This window comes from Bufo gargarizans, chromosome 1 (genome assembly GCF_014858855.1).
Source record: "Bufo gargarizans isolate SCDJY-AF-19 chromosome 1, ASM1485885v1, whole genome shotgun sequence".
Classification (NCBI taxonomy): Eukaryota; Metazoa; Chordata; class Amphibia; order Anura; family Bufonidae; genus Bufo; species Bufo gargarizans.
The window spans coordinates 633,487,514-633,507,813 of record NC_058080.1 but is presented as its reverse complement, the minus strand read 5'-3'; the positions used below and the strand labels follow the sequence as shown (position 1 = coordinate 633,507,813).

Below are 20,300 nucleotides of genomic sequence, written 5' to 3'. Positions count from 1 at the left end.
AAAAATAAATAAATAAATAAAAAATTTCCGCTAACTTGTGCCCAAAAAAAAAGTTTCAATTAACTCGCCATGCCCCTCATTGAATACCTTGGGGTGTCTTCTTTCCAAAATGGGGTCACGTGGGGTATTTATACTGCCTTGGCATTTTAGTGGGCCTAAAGCGTGAGAAAAAGTCTGGGATCCAAATGTCTAAAAATGCCCTCCTAAAAGGAATTTGGGCCCCTTTGCGCATCTAGGCTGCAAAAAAGTGTCACACATGTGGTATCGCCGTACTCAGAAGTTGGGGAATGTGTTTTGGGGTGTCATTTTACATATACCCATGCTGAGCGAGATAAATATCTTGGTCCAATGCCAACTTTGTATAAAAAAAATGGGAATAGTTGTCTTTTGCCGAGATATTTCTCTCACCCAGCATGGGTATATGTAAAATGACACCCCAAAACACATTTCCCAACTTCTCCTGAGTACGGCGATACCACATGTGTGACACTTTTTGCAGACTAGGTGGGCAAATGGGCCCACATTCCAAAGAGCACCTTTCGGATTTCACAGGCCATTTTTTACAGATTTTGATTTCAAACTACTTCGCACGCATTTGGGCCCCTAAAATGCCAGGGCAGTATAACTACCCCACAAGTGACCCCATTTTGGAAAGAAGACACCCCAAGGTATTTCATGATGGGCATAGTGAGTTCATGGAAGTTTTTATTTTTTGGCACAAGTTAGTGGAATATGAGACTTTGTAAGGAAAAAAAAAATAAAGAAAAAATATTAATCATTTTCCGCTAACTTGTGACAAAAAATAAAAAGTTCTATGAACTCACTATGCCCATCAGCGAATACCTAAGGGTGTCTACTTTCCAAAATGGTGTTATTTGTGGGGGGTTTCTACTGTCTGGGCATTGTAGAACCTCAGGAAACATGACAGGTGCTCAGAAAGTCAGAGCTGCTTCAAAAAGCGGAAATTCAAATTTTTGTACCATAGTTTGTAAACGCTATAACTGTTACCCAAACCATTTTTATTTTTAATCAAAGACATGTAGAACAATAAATTTAGAGAAAAATGTATATATAGATGTCATTTAAAAAAAATAAATAAAAAAATTACAACTGAAAGTGAAAAAATGTATTTTTTGCAAAAAATTCGTTAAATTTCGATTAATAATAAAAAAAAAGTAAAAATGTCAGCAGCAATGAAATATCACCAAATGAAAGCTCTATTAGTGAGAAGAAAAGGAGGTAAAATTCATTTGGGTGGCAAGTTGCATGACCGAGCAATAAACGGTGAAAGTAGTGTAGTGCAGAAGTGTAAAAAGTGGCCTGGTCATTAAGGGTGTTTAAGCTAGGCTAGGGGGGGCTGAGGTGGTTAAAACAAAAAATAAATAAAAATTATATTATAATATATATATATATATATATATATATATATATATATATATATATATATATATATATATATATATATATATATATATATATACACACACACATATACATGCATATATACATATACTTATCACTGCGTCCGTAATGACCTGTTCTATAAAATAAAAAAAATAAAAACACACACGAGCTAACTTTTTTTTTTTTTACGGATCATGGGATATTTTCATAGAGCAGGTTGATACCTAATGTGTTTTTTTTAAAACAAATGTTAGATGTTTTTTTTACGGGGAAGGGGCTTTTTTTATTGAAAGTAAAAATAAAAAAAATATGAATTGTTAAAAAACTTATTTCACTTTTATTTTTGTCCCACTATGGGACTTCAACATTTCAGAGTCTGATCCCCGTTTCAATACACTGCAATACATCTGTATTGCGCTTTATTGAACTGTCAGTGTCTTACACTGTAAGATGCTGACAGTTGCCAAGGAGACCCAGCACTGGGGCTGGATCTCCTGGGCTTCCGTAGCTGGCAGTCCCGATGCCTGTTCAAGGCACCGGGGCTGCCATAGCAACCATCGGGTCCCCGTCACCACAGCACAGGGAACTGATGGGGATGTACAAGCTGCTGTAAACTCCCTGTATGCCGTGGCCGCCGTGACCACCAGAATCAGTTTTCACCGATGCTGGCGGATAAAGCAGGGGCCCAGCTGTCCGTATCAGCTGGGCCGCTGCTGCTTATCGCGGCAGCGCGTGTGGGGTTAACCCTAGGAAGAGAATGCTTGTCCTAAGGAGTTAAGTACCAGCCAGTTACTTAGGAAAAGTATTCTTATTTGGTATAGTCACGGCCATAACAACCTGCTCTATAGAAAAATAGCACATGATCTAACCTGTCAGATGGACATTATAAATAAAAAAAATAAAAACTGTGCCAAAACTGCTATTTTTAGTGTCTTTATATTCTGAAAGCCATATTTATTTTTTGGGCGACTGTCTTAAGTAGGGTCTCTTTTGCGGGATAAGATGACGGTTTGATTGGTACTATTTTAGGGTGCATGTGACTTTTTGATCACTTGGTATTACCCTTTTTGTAATGTAAGGCGACAAAAAAAAATTGCTTTTTTGGCACAGAATTTATTTTTACTTGAAAAATGTAATTATTTTATTACTTTTTTTTTGTCCCACTCTAGGACTTCAACTTTTGGGGTCTGATCCCCTCTGCATTGCATTACAATACAACCTGTATTGTAATACATTGGCAGTCAGCTTTTATGCCGACAGCCTGCCTGTGAGACCCAGCCTAAGGGGTAGAAAGCATCAAGCTGCCTTCTCTGCGATCGGCTCCACGTCACTGCAGCGTGGGGACCCAATGGGGTAGCGGAGGGCATACAAGGGGTTAATACGCCAGCATCTGCGTTTTCACTGATGCCGGTGTATTCAGCAGGGGCCCAGCTGTCAGTGACTGCCGGGTCCGAGCCGCTGATCAGGCAGGTGCAGCTCCTGCACCTACCCAATCAGCCTGCCGTACATGTACAGCGCTGGTCCTCTATGGGTTAATGGAGACATCCCCGTTCATAATAAAAACGTATCCCAATAACCACATAAGACATATTTAAAATGCCTAATGCCATTTCAATCTTTCTGGGCTGGTTCATCTGACTCTTTTTTTCCCTGCAAATTAGCCACCAGATTCTCAGACTATGGCCTCTTTCACATGGCCGGTATTTTGCATCAGTATTTGGTCAGTGTTTGTAAGCCAACCCACATTAGAACATATAGAGAAAAGGTATAAATATCGCGTCTACTTCCTCTGACTTAATAAAGGGAGGACAAAAACAGGGTGGAGAGCCACCTGTTTAACTGAGGAAGGCATTATTTGTTTTACCTCGTGACATACATACAAAATACATGTATATGTAAAATCTTGTATGCTACTGAAGCCGCCATGCGAGTATTGTTGCACGCATTATATTTATATTTTATATGTGGTAATAAATATTCGACAATGTTTTCAATAAGATTGCAAGGTGTGACCATAGAAGGGTAAAATCTATTTCTATACATCAAATTGAAAAGTACAAAATGAGAGGAGTGTTGTAACTGTAAAAATGCTAAAGCAGACCAGGAGAAAAATCCACTAATAAAAATACATTGGTTCTTTTCTAAGATTTAAGCCCGATGGATATCGGGACAAACAACATATTTTTTTTTTTTAACGCACAATATGGCCACTCGGCAACAGAGAAAGTAGATGTATCGGAGAATACTGTTACCACATTGGATCTAGTTAATTTGTCTAGCCATGTACTTACTGAGGATCACAAACAAGTGTTAATGTTTGGTTTAAATTTCGTGCCGACTTTGACCTGTTTTCCACTATTGTTGATATTAACCAATTTGTCAGAAACCTGACCGTTAAGCGACATTTTGATGTTGCCAATAGCCGTAAAGAGCAGACAGCCTTGAGCAATGCTATTGTTGAAAATGAATATATGCATTTGTCTTTTATAGAACAGGTGTCTTTAGTGTGCCTTACGAATCTTCAGGCTGAAAGTAATAACTATGTAGAATTACCGATTTAAAATTGTAAAACCACGAATCCACATTTTTAACCTTTCAAAATCACACACACCTAGCATGGACACCTTTCAAAAGGTTTTGGAGAAGGAGTGTACCGCTATTTATAATAAAACTTCACAGGTAATAAATATAATAATCTTGCCTATAAACAAAAGAAGGCCCTTGAAACGTTAGAAAAAAACTGATGATTGTTATAAAAATGGCGGATAAAAGGGGGGGGGGGGGGCAGTGGTGGTTCTTGATAGGGAAATTTACTATCAGCAAATGATGGCAATTGTCTCGGATGAATCCACGTATCAAAGATTGGAAAGAAATCAGATATCTGAATACCAACAGGAATATATTGATGTATTATGTAAAGGTAGAGATCTATTTTAATATTATATTTTTACACATAAGGAATTTACCTTTCTTAACGTGGATGCACCCGTTACACCCATCATGCATGCCCTACCTAAGATTCATAATAATCTTAACACCCCCCCCCCCCCCTAATATCGGGCGTAGGTTCCCTTATGGAAAAACTAGGTGAATGGTTGGATGCGATACTTCAACCATTAGTAAAACGTGTTCCGGGGTATATTAAGGACACAGGAGAAGTACTAAGGTCTTTTTTATAACAAAGCATGGAAAAACAGAATTCACATGGTTAACTACTGATGTCATTTCCCTATATCCGTCGATCCCTCATGATTTTGCACTCCTGGCTCTCGAATTTCATTTACATAAATACAGCAGACACACTACACTATTTATTGATTGCATATTAGAGGCTACAACATTTTTATTAACCCATAATTATTTTTCATTTCACCAAGCAAGGAATTGTTAAGTGGGGAAAATTGGCTTCTACCTCACATATTTTTTTTTTTTGCCTTTTGCCTTCCTCTGGATCAACTTGCAGGATAACAGGCTGAACTGGATGAACAGATGTCTTTTTTTCAGCCTTATATACTATGTTACCAAAAGGTTTTTGTTAAACAGGGAGGCTAAACTTTCACCTTCCCTTGCCAATTTATCGATGTCTTATTATGAGGAGTGTTCTATTTTCTGTGAGGACAACCCATTTCCTGGAGACATCGAGTGGTATGGCAGATACATCGATGATTTGTTCCTTATTTGGAGGGGCGATTTGTCTGCCATACCCTCTTTCATGCTGTAACTTAACAATAACTCTTACAATTTGCGCTTTGTTAGTTCCTTTGATAGGACCGAAATTCATTTTTGGGATATAACAGTTACAGGTGTTGCTGACGTATATATAAAAACATGAACATATATTGTAAATTAACAGCAGGTAACAATTAGGGCAAATAGTCACCACCCTATTCACACTATAAAAGAGATTCCGGTGGGTGAATACATACGAGCCAAGAGGAATTGCAGTAGTGATTCTGCCTTTTTTTTGTGACTGTCAATCCCGTTTGTTACAAAGAGGTTATTGTCAGTGGATGCTCTCAAAAGCCCTTAATATTGTTAAAAACAAATCCAGACAAGATTTCTTGAATAAAAATATAAAAAACTAAAATCCAAATAAACAAAATTACAAAGCAAATCTTTCTGAACAACCAACTTTAGTACTCGCCTATAGCAGACAATTTGCGCAAACCCAACAGGCCATCACTAATTGCTCATCTATCCTTTATGAAGACGATGTCTAATATGAGTTGTAGAATGGTTTCTCGATGCCCACCCACACTTGCCAATTCCCTTTCGCCCTCTTTTTCATGTGTCAGAGCCGCATCTAATACTTTTAATGGGATACATGGGTTTCACAAAATGTGGAAGCCATCCTTGTAAACCATGCGGCTTTGCGATATCCGTGAAAAGGTTTTATAATTCTGACAACACAGAGGTTTTTCCCATTAAATCATATCAACTGCAATTCAATAGGAGTAATCTATATTATTAAATGTACTGAATGCAAATTATATGTGGGTAGTACCGCAAGAAAATTTAAAACCAGAATTCTTGAACACAAATTATATAGCTAATCCCTCTTGCACATTCATTTCAAATGCAGCTACACATTTTATTCAACATGGCCGATCATTGAAAAAGCTTCCAAAGTTATGCTATTGAAAAGTTGACCGCTCCCCCTAGAGGTGGAGATATAAAGAAAGTGATTTAAATACACGATTCGGGCTTAAAACTTAGAAAAGAACCAATGTATTTTTATTAGTGGATTTTTCTCCCTGTCTGCTTCTGCATTTTTGCTGTTACAACACGCCTCTCATTTTGTACTTTTCAATTTGATGTATAGAAATTATGATTTTACCTTTCTACGTTCACACCTTGTGATCTTGTTGAAAACATTGTGGAATATTTATTACCATATATAAAATATAAATATAATGTGTGCAACAATACTCGCATGGTGGCTTAAGTAGCATACAAGATTTTACATATACATGTATTTTGTATGTATGTCACGAGGTGAAACAAATAATACCTTCCTCAGTTAAACAGGTGTCTCTCCACCCTGTTTTTCTCCTCCCTTTATTAAGTCAGAGAAAGTAGACGCCACGTATATATACCATTTTTTTTTTTTTATCAGTTATGACTAAGGACGGTTTGGCCAAAACGCATTAAGGCTACTTTCACACTTGCGTTTGATCGGATCCGTTCTGAACGGATCCGATCATATTAATGCAGACGGAGGCTCCGTTCAGTACGGATCCGTCTGCATTAATAACTTAGAAAAATTTCTAAGTGCGAAAGTAGCCTGAGCGGATCCGTTCAGACTTTCAATGTAAAGTCAATGGGGGACGGATCCGCTTGAAGATTGAGCCATATGGTGTCATCTTCAAGCGGATCCGTTCCCATTGACTTACATTGTAAGTCTGGACGGATCCGCACGCCTCCGCACGGCCAGCTAAACGCTGCAAGCAGCGTTCAGCTGTCCGCGCGGAGGCGAGCCGAGCGGAGGCTGAACGCCGCCAGACTGATGCAGTCTGAGCGGATCCGCATCCATTCAGACTGCATCAGGGCTGGACGGAAGCGTTCTGCTCCGCTCGCGAGCTCCTTCAAACGGAGCTCACGAGCGGACAGCAGAACGCTAGTGTGAAAGTAGCCTTAACTGGTGTTGGAGTGTTTGGATTTTTCTACATGTTGTAAATAGGTTACCATAATGAAGACGAAATTGAAACTCAAGTGCTCAAACTATGTTTATTTCTTCTATTACCAAAGTTCTTACCTGACTTGCTCTGTGCACTGGGGGTTAATGACTATTACCAGGTGAGCTGAAATTCAACTATAAACACTCTCCCCCCACTCATCTGGTCAATCCAAAATCCTGAGAAGCTGCCATATTACATCAATGAAGAGGGGGTTGGGAATTGGAAGAACCATGCCAGAAAAGGTTTAAAAAGGAGGAGACCAGTTCTTTAACTATGCATTTTTTTTAATCATGAACCAGGAAAGGGTGATTGCTTCAAGATTGTGTAAAAGTTCTTCACGTTCACTGGTAAACAAAAGGCTCTTTATTTTTTTCAATAGGCAGCACAGTATGACGTGCCACTGGTATAAAATATCTGAAGATTCTCTGAATAACACGTTAGTATTCATTCGTTAAACTTACCTTGTCTTCATCATCCTCATCTTCCTCCTCCTCTTCTTCCTCTGACTTTTCTGAAGTTGGCGGTGAAGATTCACTTTTAACTTCTTCAATTTTCACAGGCTTCACAGTTTTACTCTTTTTTGCTCGTGCTTTTCTCCGTTTTGAATTTCCCTAGGGTACAGATTACATGTTAAAACTATCAGAGGAATTTTCTATACAACTTTTCTTTCATGCGCAAAGGCACTAAAAACAAATGGGGTCATTTATCAAACTGGTATAAAGTACAACTGGCCTAGTTGCCCACAGCAACCAATTAGATTACAACTTTCATTTTTGTTAAATATATATGTTCTCACAAACCCTATAGCATCTTAAATAATTTCTTCTTTTACACACTTACTCCTGAAAGTCGCTGTGCTTCTTTTTTAGCAAGGTCCTTGCTCAGGAGTTTAATGAGGTAGTCTGCTCTGGTCTGTAATTGCTTAGCCTGGGGCTTCTTATCTGGATCATCTGGCAATATCTAAAAACAGAATTATGGATATCTAGTAACTTATATATGCAACCAAATCATTTTGGCACATTGTCAAGAATGCAAAACTCACAAATAAAATTCTCAATACTTTACAGTCTACATGGAAAAAAAATGTGGATTGAAATTGTCACTATCAATTCCCACATCTCTGCATTAATCAACAATACAGGGAAATAAGAAACTTTGCAACATACACCATCAGAAAAATACCTGTTCTCCAGTTATCAGCCTCCTTTCCCCTTCCTAAACATTCTCTCTGTATTCTGCGATAATTTGATTTTTCTACTTACCGTAAAATCCCTTTCTTGTTCAATTCATTGGGGGGACAAAGCACCATTGGTATATGGCCAGCTACCACTAGGAGGCGACACTAGATATCAAAAAGGTTGGCTCTGCCCAGGTGGAATATACCCTCTCCACGGCCACTTGGCTAATCAGTTTGTACCAAAAGCAGTAGAAGAGAGAAGCAAAAGTGAAGAACCAAACATGTCCTGGACCAGGAAAGGAAACAAGAACAGCAGCCCGGTGACAGCAAAAGAAATAAAAAGAAAGGGTGGGATCTGTGTCCCCCAATGAATTGAATGAGAAAGGGATGTTACGGTAAGTACAAAAATCCAATTTTATCACTAATGTCATTGGGGGACACAGCACCATTGGACGTCCCAAAGCAGTCCCCGAGGGTGGGAAGGAAATCTCATGCAAAAAGTTAGACACACAGGTGCTGGAGAACCCTGTGACCCAACCGGACCAAGAGTGGCCATAGCATGAAATGGTTCCAAAAGAAAAATAATATAGGAGACCGTCAGGATTCCAAGGACAAGTGCCTGGGAAAAGAGCCTAAGAAGGAACAAGGGGAAACACCCGGTTCCTCCAGAGGTGGCATAGGGAGCAAGGCAGATGTACTGAGCAAGAACAAAGAGTTGAACAAGTGTGCACTAAAGAGCCTGAGGAAGGATCTGGAAGAACCAGGGCTCCTCCTGAAGAAACAGGAGAGTAGTAGCACAGCAACATCTGTTAGTAACGACCTAGCGCTCTGCATATGGAAGGAAGCTCCAGGAGGAGAATCCATAAGAGGACAGACCCAACAAGAAAATTAGACTATGAGGGTACCTGGCAGGAGGAAAATGCCTGGAAAAAAGGGACGGAGCAGTCCTTAACCAAGGAGAAAAACTTTATGGAAACAAGCTAAGACCCTGTGGACCGCCTCTTGGCAAAAGGAAGGTGCTTCTATAAGGCCTGGAAGCAAAGGAACCCGGCCAGAGAGGACCCAGCAAGGAAAAAACTAACTTGTCTCGGACCAAAAACATGTTTTGTCTGTGGCCAACCTCCTGTATAGGCCAGGGTAGAGGGGAACCATTGGAAGGGAGCGAGCCTCCTTCCGCAGCAAGACATGTGGGCAAAAAGAAACACCCTGTGAGAAGGTGGAAACCCCATCCTGCTGAAAGCAGCCAACCCCTAGGGGAGGAGGGTTTCCTAGGTAATGGCCAGGAGAAGGGAACATAAAGACCTGCTTCCCATAAAAAAAAGAGACTAGGATCGAGCCTCCGAAAAACTAAATATCGCTATGAAAAGTAAGACCAGAGATATCCCTGGCAACATGAAGTCTCAGGGAAAAGGGAAACAGTAGCAGGCCCTGGTAATACAAGCGTAGACACACGTCAGAGATATTTGAGTAGAAGGGAGAGGACTCCAAACAGCCTAAGGAGGAACAGTTCTCAAAATGAGGGAAAGCTTCATCCCGGAAAATGACCAATATGATCCAAATTGCCAACCGTAGCATTAAACTCCCAGATACCAGGTACTTGACCTGGGGACACGGGAAGAGACTATGGGGACCCAGGAGAGAAAATAACCAAACCGGGCCCAAAGAAGCTGCTGTCATACAGAGCATGTGTGGTCAAGAGATGTCACGAGTAGGATTACCCAGAAGGAACCGGCCAGCTAGATGGTCAAAGAATCATTGGGGAAGAGACTCCAAGCAAGATTACCCAGACAGAGGCTCAAGTAGGGTCCACAGAACTGGACCACTGAGGACAATAATAGCCAGATTATCAAGGGAAAAATGAAATGTATCCACCATAGGGGGGGAAAAACATCAGCCATGGTTAACCAACCATCCCGAGTGTAGTAACTAGCATACTGTATAACACTGCCCCAGAATGGGAAAGTACCACAGCCTGGATTTTGTAAAAGAAAGGCCAGATATCCATATGTCAGAAGAGGATGCAGAATTCGCAAAGGGAAGCCAGGAGAGACTACACTGACATGTAGAAACCAGCTACCAGCAAAGCACAATAAACCCCCAAGGAAGAAGGAATAAACGGACAGGTGTAGAAACAGCAAGGACCAAGGGGACGGCAGTACTGTCATGTAGCGCTACTAATTTGCAAATCTAAGGGCGTACAAGAACGCACGGACCATGGAAGAACTACAGGACCATATACGATACCAGGGGGAGCAGTGGAAAATCCCACCCACCAAGTAGGTGTGTGGGGCTCACTTGTCTAGTCACAGCCATATCAGCGAGGACGTCCAGCGATGACCCGAAAACTGCAGTAGCAGCTGGTGCTCACAATGCTCCGTATCCCTGCAGGATAGAGCATTCAGTGGAGATCGATGAACATTGTAAGGACTGGACCACGTAACTTTGTGAAAAAGCAGAAAAGCAATAATAAAAAAAAAACAAAAAACACGCAAGTACTCCATCATGAAAACGCAACGTGCGGAATACAGTAGTACTTCACAGGGTTGAAAGTCTAGCTCGACAACCAACAACCTGCGCAAGAGAGGGGAGTGTGGTTGTCTGGTGCAAGCAATAAAGTAAAAATCATGCCTAGTACAGGGGCAATGAGAAGACTTTGAGGTACTGCACCGGGTGTCAGATCTTAAGAGGCCAGCCATATACTGGATAAAAGAATTGCAACTCTGCTCTGTTCAGAGTCAGAATCGGTGCAGAGGTGTCCCCCGAGGAGGCATAAAATGGGAAGAATACGTCACCAGCCTCAGAACAGTCCTGGGGTTGACCCGAAGATGAGGAGGAGCGAGACTTAGTTGTGACAACCCGAGGTCGTTTGCGGGACCTGGTGTCTGAATGTGAGCGTGCCCCATCCGCGGAGGAGTCCCTGGGAGGGGCAGAGGCGGCTGCAATTTGGGCAGGCAAGCGGTCCAGCGACTCCACCATGGATTGGGAGAGTCGGACAAGGTTCCCTATGGCTTCGGACAGGGAAGAGGCCCATTCAGGAGGGACTGGCACAGAAGGGGTGGTCAGGGAAAGGGCCTGGGAGCATGGTACTGCACACAAACAGGGAAGGCTGACCACACGGCAACTTTTTATCACAACAGGCGCATGTAAAATACATGGTGACCAGAAGCGGGGGCTGCAAATAAGAGTCCTCTCTGGAGGAGGCTATGGGGGCCAATAGGGAGCCTGAAAAAAGAAAAACAGCCAGGCAGAGGCTGTCCTACCGAACCCCAGGTGCCGTGTCCCCGAAGAAGTGCTGCAGAAACAGGTGAGGGGGACTCCTGAGGAGAAGCGACGCTCAGGTAGGGTAAAAACTAGGCAAAGGGAGCACCAGGGGCCCGGGGAAGATGCTGCCTAGTCCCGGCAGAAGCCGGGGACTAAAAAGTGGAGGAAAAGGCCGGGAGAGGCATGGGTGGCCAGGGAGGTGAAGAAAAAGGGGAAGGGGGGACCTAACCTATCCTAAAACAGGATAGGCTGCCTGCTCACTGAAGGATCAGCTTACATCATCAGATAGAAGTCTATGGAGAGGCAGTCATGATTCACAGGCTAATATTAAGTGATACACTCCAAGTGTTTTATTCATATCTATACTGCTCAGTACTTCTTAATATGTCATATATGTGGCTTCTGAGAGAGCCTTAGGAGTACTCTATGGGCAGACATCATTACAGCTAGTATCCACACACCAACTCAGGGGCAACTGGAGCAAAGGGAAAACTGCTGAAAAATGCCAGATACAAGTGATATAATGGTCAGATATAGTGCCAACACTCCCGTATTACACATATGGCAGCCTATGGCATTGTTCACATTTGCACTGCAGGCTCCTTTTGGGGCCTCAGTCGCAGATTTACCAAAAAGAGAAGACAAAATAGTCCTGCATACAACCAGTTGTTCTGCTCCTTCAACGAAGCAGAATGGAAATAACTAGTGGTGATGAGAATGATTATTCTTTTCAGAATAAGGACAATGTGGAACAGTAACAAATCAGCAAGCAGATTCTGCATCTTTTATCACTGTCCATAAAAATTAGTCATATTTAGGTTTTCTTCAGTTACATACTAATTTTTATGCAGACTGACTGCATAGGTTTCCTGGGCCAAGAGAGTCTTATTCTTGACATCAGCAGACATCCGAGCACCCATACACCCACCAAGTTTTTTTTATATGAATCATCAAAATGCGAAAAACAAAACATTTTAATAACCATTTTCTTACTGATGTGCACTTGTTTACTTTTACGTTTTTCCTAAAGATTTTTCTCATGATATGTCCTTTTAACCCAGTGCATAGGAAAATCTATTGTAATACAAGAAACCTACCAAATAAATTTATAACTGACATAAAAATGGGTAAGCAGGAAACAATTGTGAACTTTTAAAATACTCTTAGTATGGGAAACAGGTCAATAGTAGTAAGCAAAGAACATGTCAAATTCCTCTGGATTGGAAGTACACAAAAACAAAACAGTAATATAACTACTAAGAGCAGAATTGTTCCAAAGCTAAAGCATGGAGGTTTGTGGGGAAATCGAATCCTGTGAACAGTCAAATAGTTCATAACTTGGTGCCATAAGCAAAGAGGGAATACGATTTCTGAGGCACTCCTGCTACGTGAAAGTGTTTTGGGGAATTGGTAAGGATCCAGTTACTTTTTATTAGTCGAAAACAATAAATCATCAGTTTTACCTTTTGTGTTAAGTTGAGGTCAGGATCCATTTTTATCATTTCCCAACTGCCGTAACCATATTCATAGATTCCAATCAAAAGATTTGAGTCATCTTCTTTGCTCCAGTCAATATCAAAGTGTGCTGCTTTTGTGTGGCATGGAATAACATATCTAAAACAGAGGAACAAAATATGACAGTTAAAAATAATACCCATAAAAATGGCTAATATAAAAATAAATCATAGTCTACTCAAATATTAATATGCAGTATTACAGTACAGGGGATACGAGTCCCAGAAGTCTGTGCTGGAACATACATTACCCACAAATACTCAGCTTTTCTTTGGATTAGGCCCCATGCACACGACCGTTTTTTTTTTTTTACGGTCCGCAAAAACGGGGTCCGTAGGTCCGTGACCGTTTTTTCGTCCGTGGGTCTTCCTTGATTTTTGGAGGATCCACGGACATGAAAAAAAAAGTCGTTTTGGTGTCCGCCTGGCCGTGCGGAGCCAAACGGATCCGTCCTGAATTACAATGCAAGTCAATGGCACTGGCCACCAATGAAATTTAAACTGGGGAGGGAGGGGGGTCTGCCCCCTGCTGCCTGGCAGCCCCGGATCTCTTACAGGGGGCTATGATAGCACTATTAACCCCTTCAGGTGCAGCACCTGAGGGGTTAATTGTACGGATCACAGCCCCCTGTAAGAGATCGGGTGCTGCCAGGCAGCAGGGGGCAGTCATGTACACAGTTCGTTGTATATTCTAACTAGAAGCGTCCCCATCACCATGGGAACGCCTCTGTGTTAGAATATACTGTCGGAAATGAGTTTTCACAAAGTGAAAACTCAGCTATGAAAAAGCTTTTATGCAGACGGATCTTCGGATCCGTCTGTATGAAAGTAACCTACAGCCACGGATCACGGATGCCAATCTTGTGTGCATCCGTGTTCTTTCACGGACCCATTGACTTGAATGGGTCCGTGAACTGTTGTCAGTCAAAAAAATTGGACAGGTCATATTTTTTTGACGGCCAGGATACACGGATCACGGTCTCGGCTGCAAAACGGTGCATTTTTTCGATTTTTTCACGGACCCATTGAAAGTCAATGGGTCCGCGAAAAAAAAAACAGAAAACGGCACAACGGCCACGGATGCACACAACGGTCGTGTGCATGAGGCCTAAAGCATAGACGTTGAAACCGAAGAGTGTTCACCTCTGCTCCCAAGTATATTTTATGATCAAACAGTACAGGAAGGCTATGGAAACAGTACCTGCCATGACCATGCCCTATGCCATGTCACACACCTTTTTCTATCCTCAGGATCTGAAGGAATAGATTTATGCAACGGAATCAGCTCTTCTTCATGAGAACTGACCAGCTTTGCATTAACTTGTACTCCTGAGATACGAAACGTTGGTCCTTTCATTTTTCCTCTTCTTCCACCTAGGATGAAGGAGCATTTAACATGCCATACTTCAAATTCATACCCATTATCAACTATAACAAGTGTAAAACGTTTTACCAGCAAAAATCGAATTTACAATCAACAAAAATGAACCTCTTCCCCAACATCCACCACATATATATAGTGGGAGTATAAATATGTTGTGGGCTCAGGAGCTGAGCTGGCACCAAAGACGGCGGGTGACTATTGTCATTTACAGCAGACCCCTGAGGTCAGTGTCTAACAGAAGACAACTAACAGAGGTCATTTAAAGTCAGGGGGTCCCATCCCTTCCCTGCAACAAAATTACAGGAGCATGATCGGTAACTGTGGCGGCTGAAAGCCATGTGCGCTCACAGTACTGCCATTGTAAAGTTCCTATTAAGTCCTGTCTCAGGACAGGGCTTTATAGCAACTCAACGTTTTTTCAATAGAGACTGCAATAGTATACTATTATAGTCTATTGTATAAGCCTACAGTAAAGGATTAAAAAAAAAAAGAAAAAATATGTCTAAATTGCCTTTTTTCATCACTTAAGCTGCTTTTTTAAAGCAGTAAAACAAAAAGACTATATTCATTTTGTACAGCTGTAAAAGTAGATTGCCATTTTTGCTGCAAAGTGAACCAAAAAACAAAAACCTTTTACAAGAAGTAATTCCGCTATATGAAAATTGCCATAGAAACAAATTCCTAAAATATATGCAAAAGATCAAAACCAAAAGCTTCCACTATAAACTTTACAATAGACTGACATTTCACATACCTGCCCTTTCACTGCTAGAACTATCCTTCAGAGCTTTGATACAGCCATTGTGCACCAATTCTCCAAGTCTACGAAGGTCAGTTTCTGATTTATCCACCAACTCTGCGTCGCGAGCTATAGCATCTAACCTGAAATAAAAGTTTGAGAAAAAGGTTTACTCTGTAACAAAAAAATTAATAAATTCCTATTTCTCTCTTAAAAGGGAGTCTGTCAGCACATTTACCCCTTTTTAACAGTTCCCATAGCGCTGTAGCCGCAACACAGATGATTAAAACTGTACCTTTATATGCTTTTGTGGACTTTTAAAAATGTCAAAAACGAACTTTGATGCATATGTAAATGAGGGCTCGCAAGTGCCCAGGGCGGCGTCCACCGCGTTGGAGCCCAGGCAGCTCTGCCTCTTCGGCTCTTATCCCCGCCCAGCCTCTTCCTCTGCCCGCCCATCTGTTTTCTCTCCCCCCTCAGCGAGATCCCGTGCCTACGCGATTACTTCCTTGGTCGGGACATGCGCATAAGCTACTGCGATGCCGTGCCAGCAATGGGCATCGCAGCGCGCATGCCCCGGCCAAGGAAGTTATCGCGTAGGCGCGGGATCTCGTTGAGGGGGAAGAGAAAACAGATGGGCGGGCAGAGGAAGAGGCTGGGCGGGGATAAGAGCCGAAGAGGCAGAGCTGCCTGGGCTCCAACACGGTGGACGCCGCCCTGGACACTTGCGAGCCCTCATTTACATATGCAAAGTTCGTTTTTGGCAGTTTTAAAAGTCCACAAAAACCTATAAAGGTACCGTTTTAATCATCTGTGTTGCGGCTACAGCGCTATGGGAACTGTTAAAAAGGGGTAAATGTGCTGACAGACTCCCTTTAAACTGTAAAAGCAATCTCCTTTACTGGAACAATTCACAAATGGTTTTAAAAAGTTACATCACTAACTATGTACATGGCAAACGACAACAAATTTCCGAATTCCAACAAATTTGGAGCCCTTAGATTAACTTTCAAATCAGCAACACATGTCTAGATCCGCTAACCCAAGGCATTAAAGGCTGGGACCGCATGTCGACTTTGGCTGCAGCACACACAGCAGAGCACTGCCCACATTGCTAGTAACTGAAACTAATGTACATGAACGGAGCTGCACTGCTATGCTCAAGAGGACTGGTTTTCTTGTGGCTGCTATTTGATGGCAACTTGCGGGTCACAAAGTAAACCTTATTCGCAAACATTAGTTACGGTTATGTGTGATGTAGGTGGTGCTACACTGCAATCTTTGGATGTAAGGCCCCAGCTTAAGGCCTCATGCACACGACCGTTGTTTTGGTCCGCATCCGAGAAGCAGTTTTTGCTGATTGGATGCGGACAGCACTCCGTGTGCTTTTCGCATCCGTTGCTCCGTTCCGTGGTCTGCCCCCCCCCAAAAAAAAAAAAAAAACGAGATTTTTGTAAAACTTACCAGTAAAATCTCTTTCTCGCTCTTCATTGGGGGACACAGACCATGGGTATAACTATGTCCTCTAGGAAGCGTTGACACTAGTAAAAGCTGTTAGCTCCTCCCCTGGCAGCTACATCCCCTGCAGCCTGGAGAGAGAGCTTCAGTTTCTGAGAAGCAGTAGTAGAAGCAAGTAAACCAATGAAAAAACGTGTAACAGCAACAATGCCAAGAACCGAACCAGGTTCTAACCAGCAACAGCCACAACTGTGGCCAAACAACAATACTGGGCGGGTGCAGTGTCCCCCAATGAAGAGGGAGAAAGAGAGTTTACTGGTAAGTTTTACAAAAATCTTGTTTTCTTGCCCATATTCATTGGGGGACACAGAGACCGTGGGACGTCTGAGAGCAGTCCACAGGGAAAACTACAGACCCATGGAGCAGGCCCTTGCAAGTAACTAAGAACTGCCGCCTGCAAGACCATGTGGTCCAAAGGCTGCACCCGCCGATGCATAAATATGCATCTGGCAAAATGTTGTGAATGTGCATAAGGACAGTAGCCGCCCTGCACAACTGCGCGGCCGAACCTTGAATCCTCCGAGCCCAAGAGAGCCCACCGCTCTGTTGGAGTGAGCCGTGACGCCGAAGGGTGGGACCCTGCCCCGGGTGCAGTACGCTTAAGCAAATGCAGGCGTACAATTGCCACCCTGGAGGCCACCAATGCCTTGCGAGGACCCTCCGGGGTGACAAAAAAGGAGAGTCCCCTATACCGGAAGGAACTGGAGGCTGGCAATAAATTGTCAAATGACCCAACTCCCTTTCCTTAGGGGGTGAAGGGGAGGGACACAGTGATGGAAGGAAAGTTCCTTCATTGAAATGAAAATCAGAGACCACCGTCGGAGAATGGAATGAACGGCCGGGGAATCGCTTATCCCTGTCAGAACCAGGAGGTTCTCTGCAAGAGAGCGCCCCAACCCGGACACCCGTCTGATGGATGTGATAGCTACAAAAAAAAAACACATACCTTCCAGGACAAGAGTCTGAGTGACATCTCCTGCAAGGGGAGAATTCCGGAGCGCTGAAAGAACTAAGGGCAGATCCCAAGGCGGTAAAGGAGGACGGTATGGAGGAACCGTATGTGCCATTCCCTGAAGGAAGGTATAATGGATCCACCCCTGCTAAAGGGAAGCGCGTCACGTAAACGGTAAGTGGTCCACCAATGTCCGCCGAGCCGAAAAGGCTTGTGGGGAGACTGAGAAGCTGGCTGATAAACTACAGAGAAAGGAACGTCTGAATGGAGGCATGTCCAACCGCAAGCCAAGGAAACACATTGGATAGGTAAAAGTAGATGACGATACGAGAATCACCGGCGATTGAGTTCAGTCAACGACCGTGTAGTGACGAAGTAGCAACACTGCTCGACGGACATTTCGACCAGACCAAGATGAGAGAAAAAACTCCTTCCTCGAGGAGGAAGAATAGAAGGGGTGTTCCGTTCCAGGAACGAAACTCCATCAACAGTCGTGACAGCACCCCTGCTCAGCCTGGCGTGGCAAGTCTTGTAGTCTAGCCACGGAACGTGCAGTGAAAAGGCATGACTACGTTGGACTGACATGGCAGTCACTATTCAAGTCCTGAGAGAGGTAGTTGTAGATACGGGTAGTACACCCAGGACCAACGGGTAGGAGTTGGAAGAAACGTCACAGCCCAACAGTCGGTCCAGAACAGGACTTAGAAAAAATAAAATAAAACACAGAACTAATACCCTGCATCAACATAGATGTGGGGAAGTAGTAACGTAGGAGCTACCAAGGTTTGCGGAGTGGCCGTGAACCCTGAGCCAGAGAAGGAAAGGAAAAAAAAGGAAGGAAAAAGTGGCAGGGCGAAGCCCATTCCCCATCTGAGACTGGCACTACACAGAAGTAGCCACCGGATGATAGTGGCGGTGCCATACTCCGCCTAAAGAGGAGGCCATGCACCGTATGCCACCGAATTTAACATTCGAAGAATTCGTCACCTGACGAAGGAGCCGTGCAGGAACAGCCAGAGTAGGTAATGGCTACTCCAGGACTCCCGTACTGTAGTATCCGCAGCGTGCCCGCCAGCACAAACTGAGGGGCAAACTAGAGGGATTCGGTAGAGGCCATGGTACCATACTGCCTCAGGAAGGAGAGCTAACCTTAAACACTCCACCTGGGAAGGGCGTTGGACAGGAACAACCGCCAAGCCAGCATCAGGGTAGAACCCCCACCTGAGGGATTTCCCCACTGCAGTGACTGCGAACACTAGAACTAGCGTAAAAATCCGCACCAGCGGAGAACACGCTGCAATGCTAAACCAGAGTGCCAGCACCACCACTTCCCACATCAGGAATGGTGGATAGGGAATATAGAGTCAGTGTAACACTCGACTTGCTGGAAAGTAATTACAATATTGCGTGCCAAGGTGTAAGCACTACATATTGTTGAAGACACATATTGGGACAGTGGAGGACCATGGATATAGGGGACTCTAGTACACATGAGGGACGCTGGATGACCCCCTGAGAATAGGGGTCGTCATACTCATTCCCCAAAACGGCACCAAGGACAAAGACACAACATGGAAACAGCCACAGTATCTCTGGCGGCACCGAAATACCATAAGAGAAGAGTACAAGGCACCAGCGTGAATCGATACTCGCAACTTGTAGAAGAAGCTAAGGCATCTATAACCGTGGCGTAGTTGAAGTGCAACATCCAAGATGTGTACTCATTCCCCACGGTAGTGGATCAGTCGTGGAAGGGGCAATGTTGCAATTACCCCACCATTTAAAGGGGGTAATGCTTACGGCAAGCACTACACTAGTGGTAGTGCAAATACTCCACCATGAAGGGTGGTAATGCAGGAATGCATCTAGCATGAACTGAATCCAAGTAGAGAGAATACGCCTCTTACGGAAAGGGCAAGGCATAAGGAGAGCCCCGTCACAATACCCCACCTACGTAAGGGGGTAAGACATACAGTAAACACTGAACCAGGGACAATGCCATAGTGTCACCTATGCAAGAGGCTAATGCATACCGTAAGTACTGTCCCCAGTGGGAAAACAGTTTCCGCCACCTAATAAAAGGGGGAACGCCTACTGCCGGCACAAAAACAGTGCTAGTGCGGTTAGACCCCAATAGAGGAAGGTAATAACCAAGGGAGTACTGCAGTAGTAATGCAAATACTCCGCCTAAGGAAGGAGGTAATGCATACGACAAGTACTGTGGTCTACCTCGGACGCCATCTTGGAAGATCGCAACGGAATCACGGCAGAAACCGAACCACCGATCCGCCCTTCGGACTGAACCTCTCCAGGGAGAGGAGGGTGCGACTGAGCGTGACCCTAGGGAGGAAGGGTGGGGGTGTGGAGGTGACTGAGGAGGAATATATCCTGCTCGGGCCCGTTGTGTGCAATGCTGCCTCTCAAGAACTCTCCCATGGCAGCTGGAGACTGCGTCGGTGGAAACCAACAACCAACTACCTGGAATGGCAACTTCTAGAGGTTCACTCACCGGATTGCGCAGGAGGTGCTTTATCAACCTGGAGGGTGATTGGGAAGATCCAGAGGTACACCATTGGATCTTGCAGGTGAAGGATTATCAACTAGACAACCCAGGAGGATGGAATGGGAACTTCAGAGGGTATGGGCTGCATGGCGCAGGTGGATTCTATCAAC

At 43.5% G+C, this 20,300-nt stretch overlaps 1 protein-coding gene across 2 annotated transcripts in view; it reads right to left on the bottom strand.

Moving 5' to 3' along the window:
• Window positions 1-20,300, bottom strand: part of CHD1 (chromodomain helicase DNA binding protein 1) — a 128,333-nt gene that overhangs the window by 31,097 nt on the left and 76,936 nt on the right. For both annotated transcript variants that reach the window (XM_044275977.1, XM_044275976.1), the window contains exons 26-30: window positions 15,173-15,300; window positions 14,270-14,408; window positions 12,984-13,134; window positions 7,923-8,042; window positions 7,544-7,693 (exon numbers count right to left, since the gene is read on the bottom strand). In XM_044275977.1, the coding sequence (XP_044131912.1) occupies window positions 7,544-7,693; window positions 7,923-8,042; window positions 12,984-13,134; window positions 14,270-14,408; window positions 15,173-15,300 (688 nt within the window). The remainder of the gene's footprint in view (window positions 1-7,543; window positions 7,694-7,922; window positions 8,043-12,983; window positions 13,135-14,269; window positions 14,409-15,172; window positions 15,301-20,300) is intronic.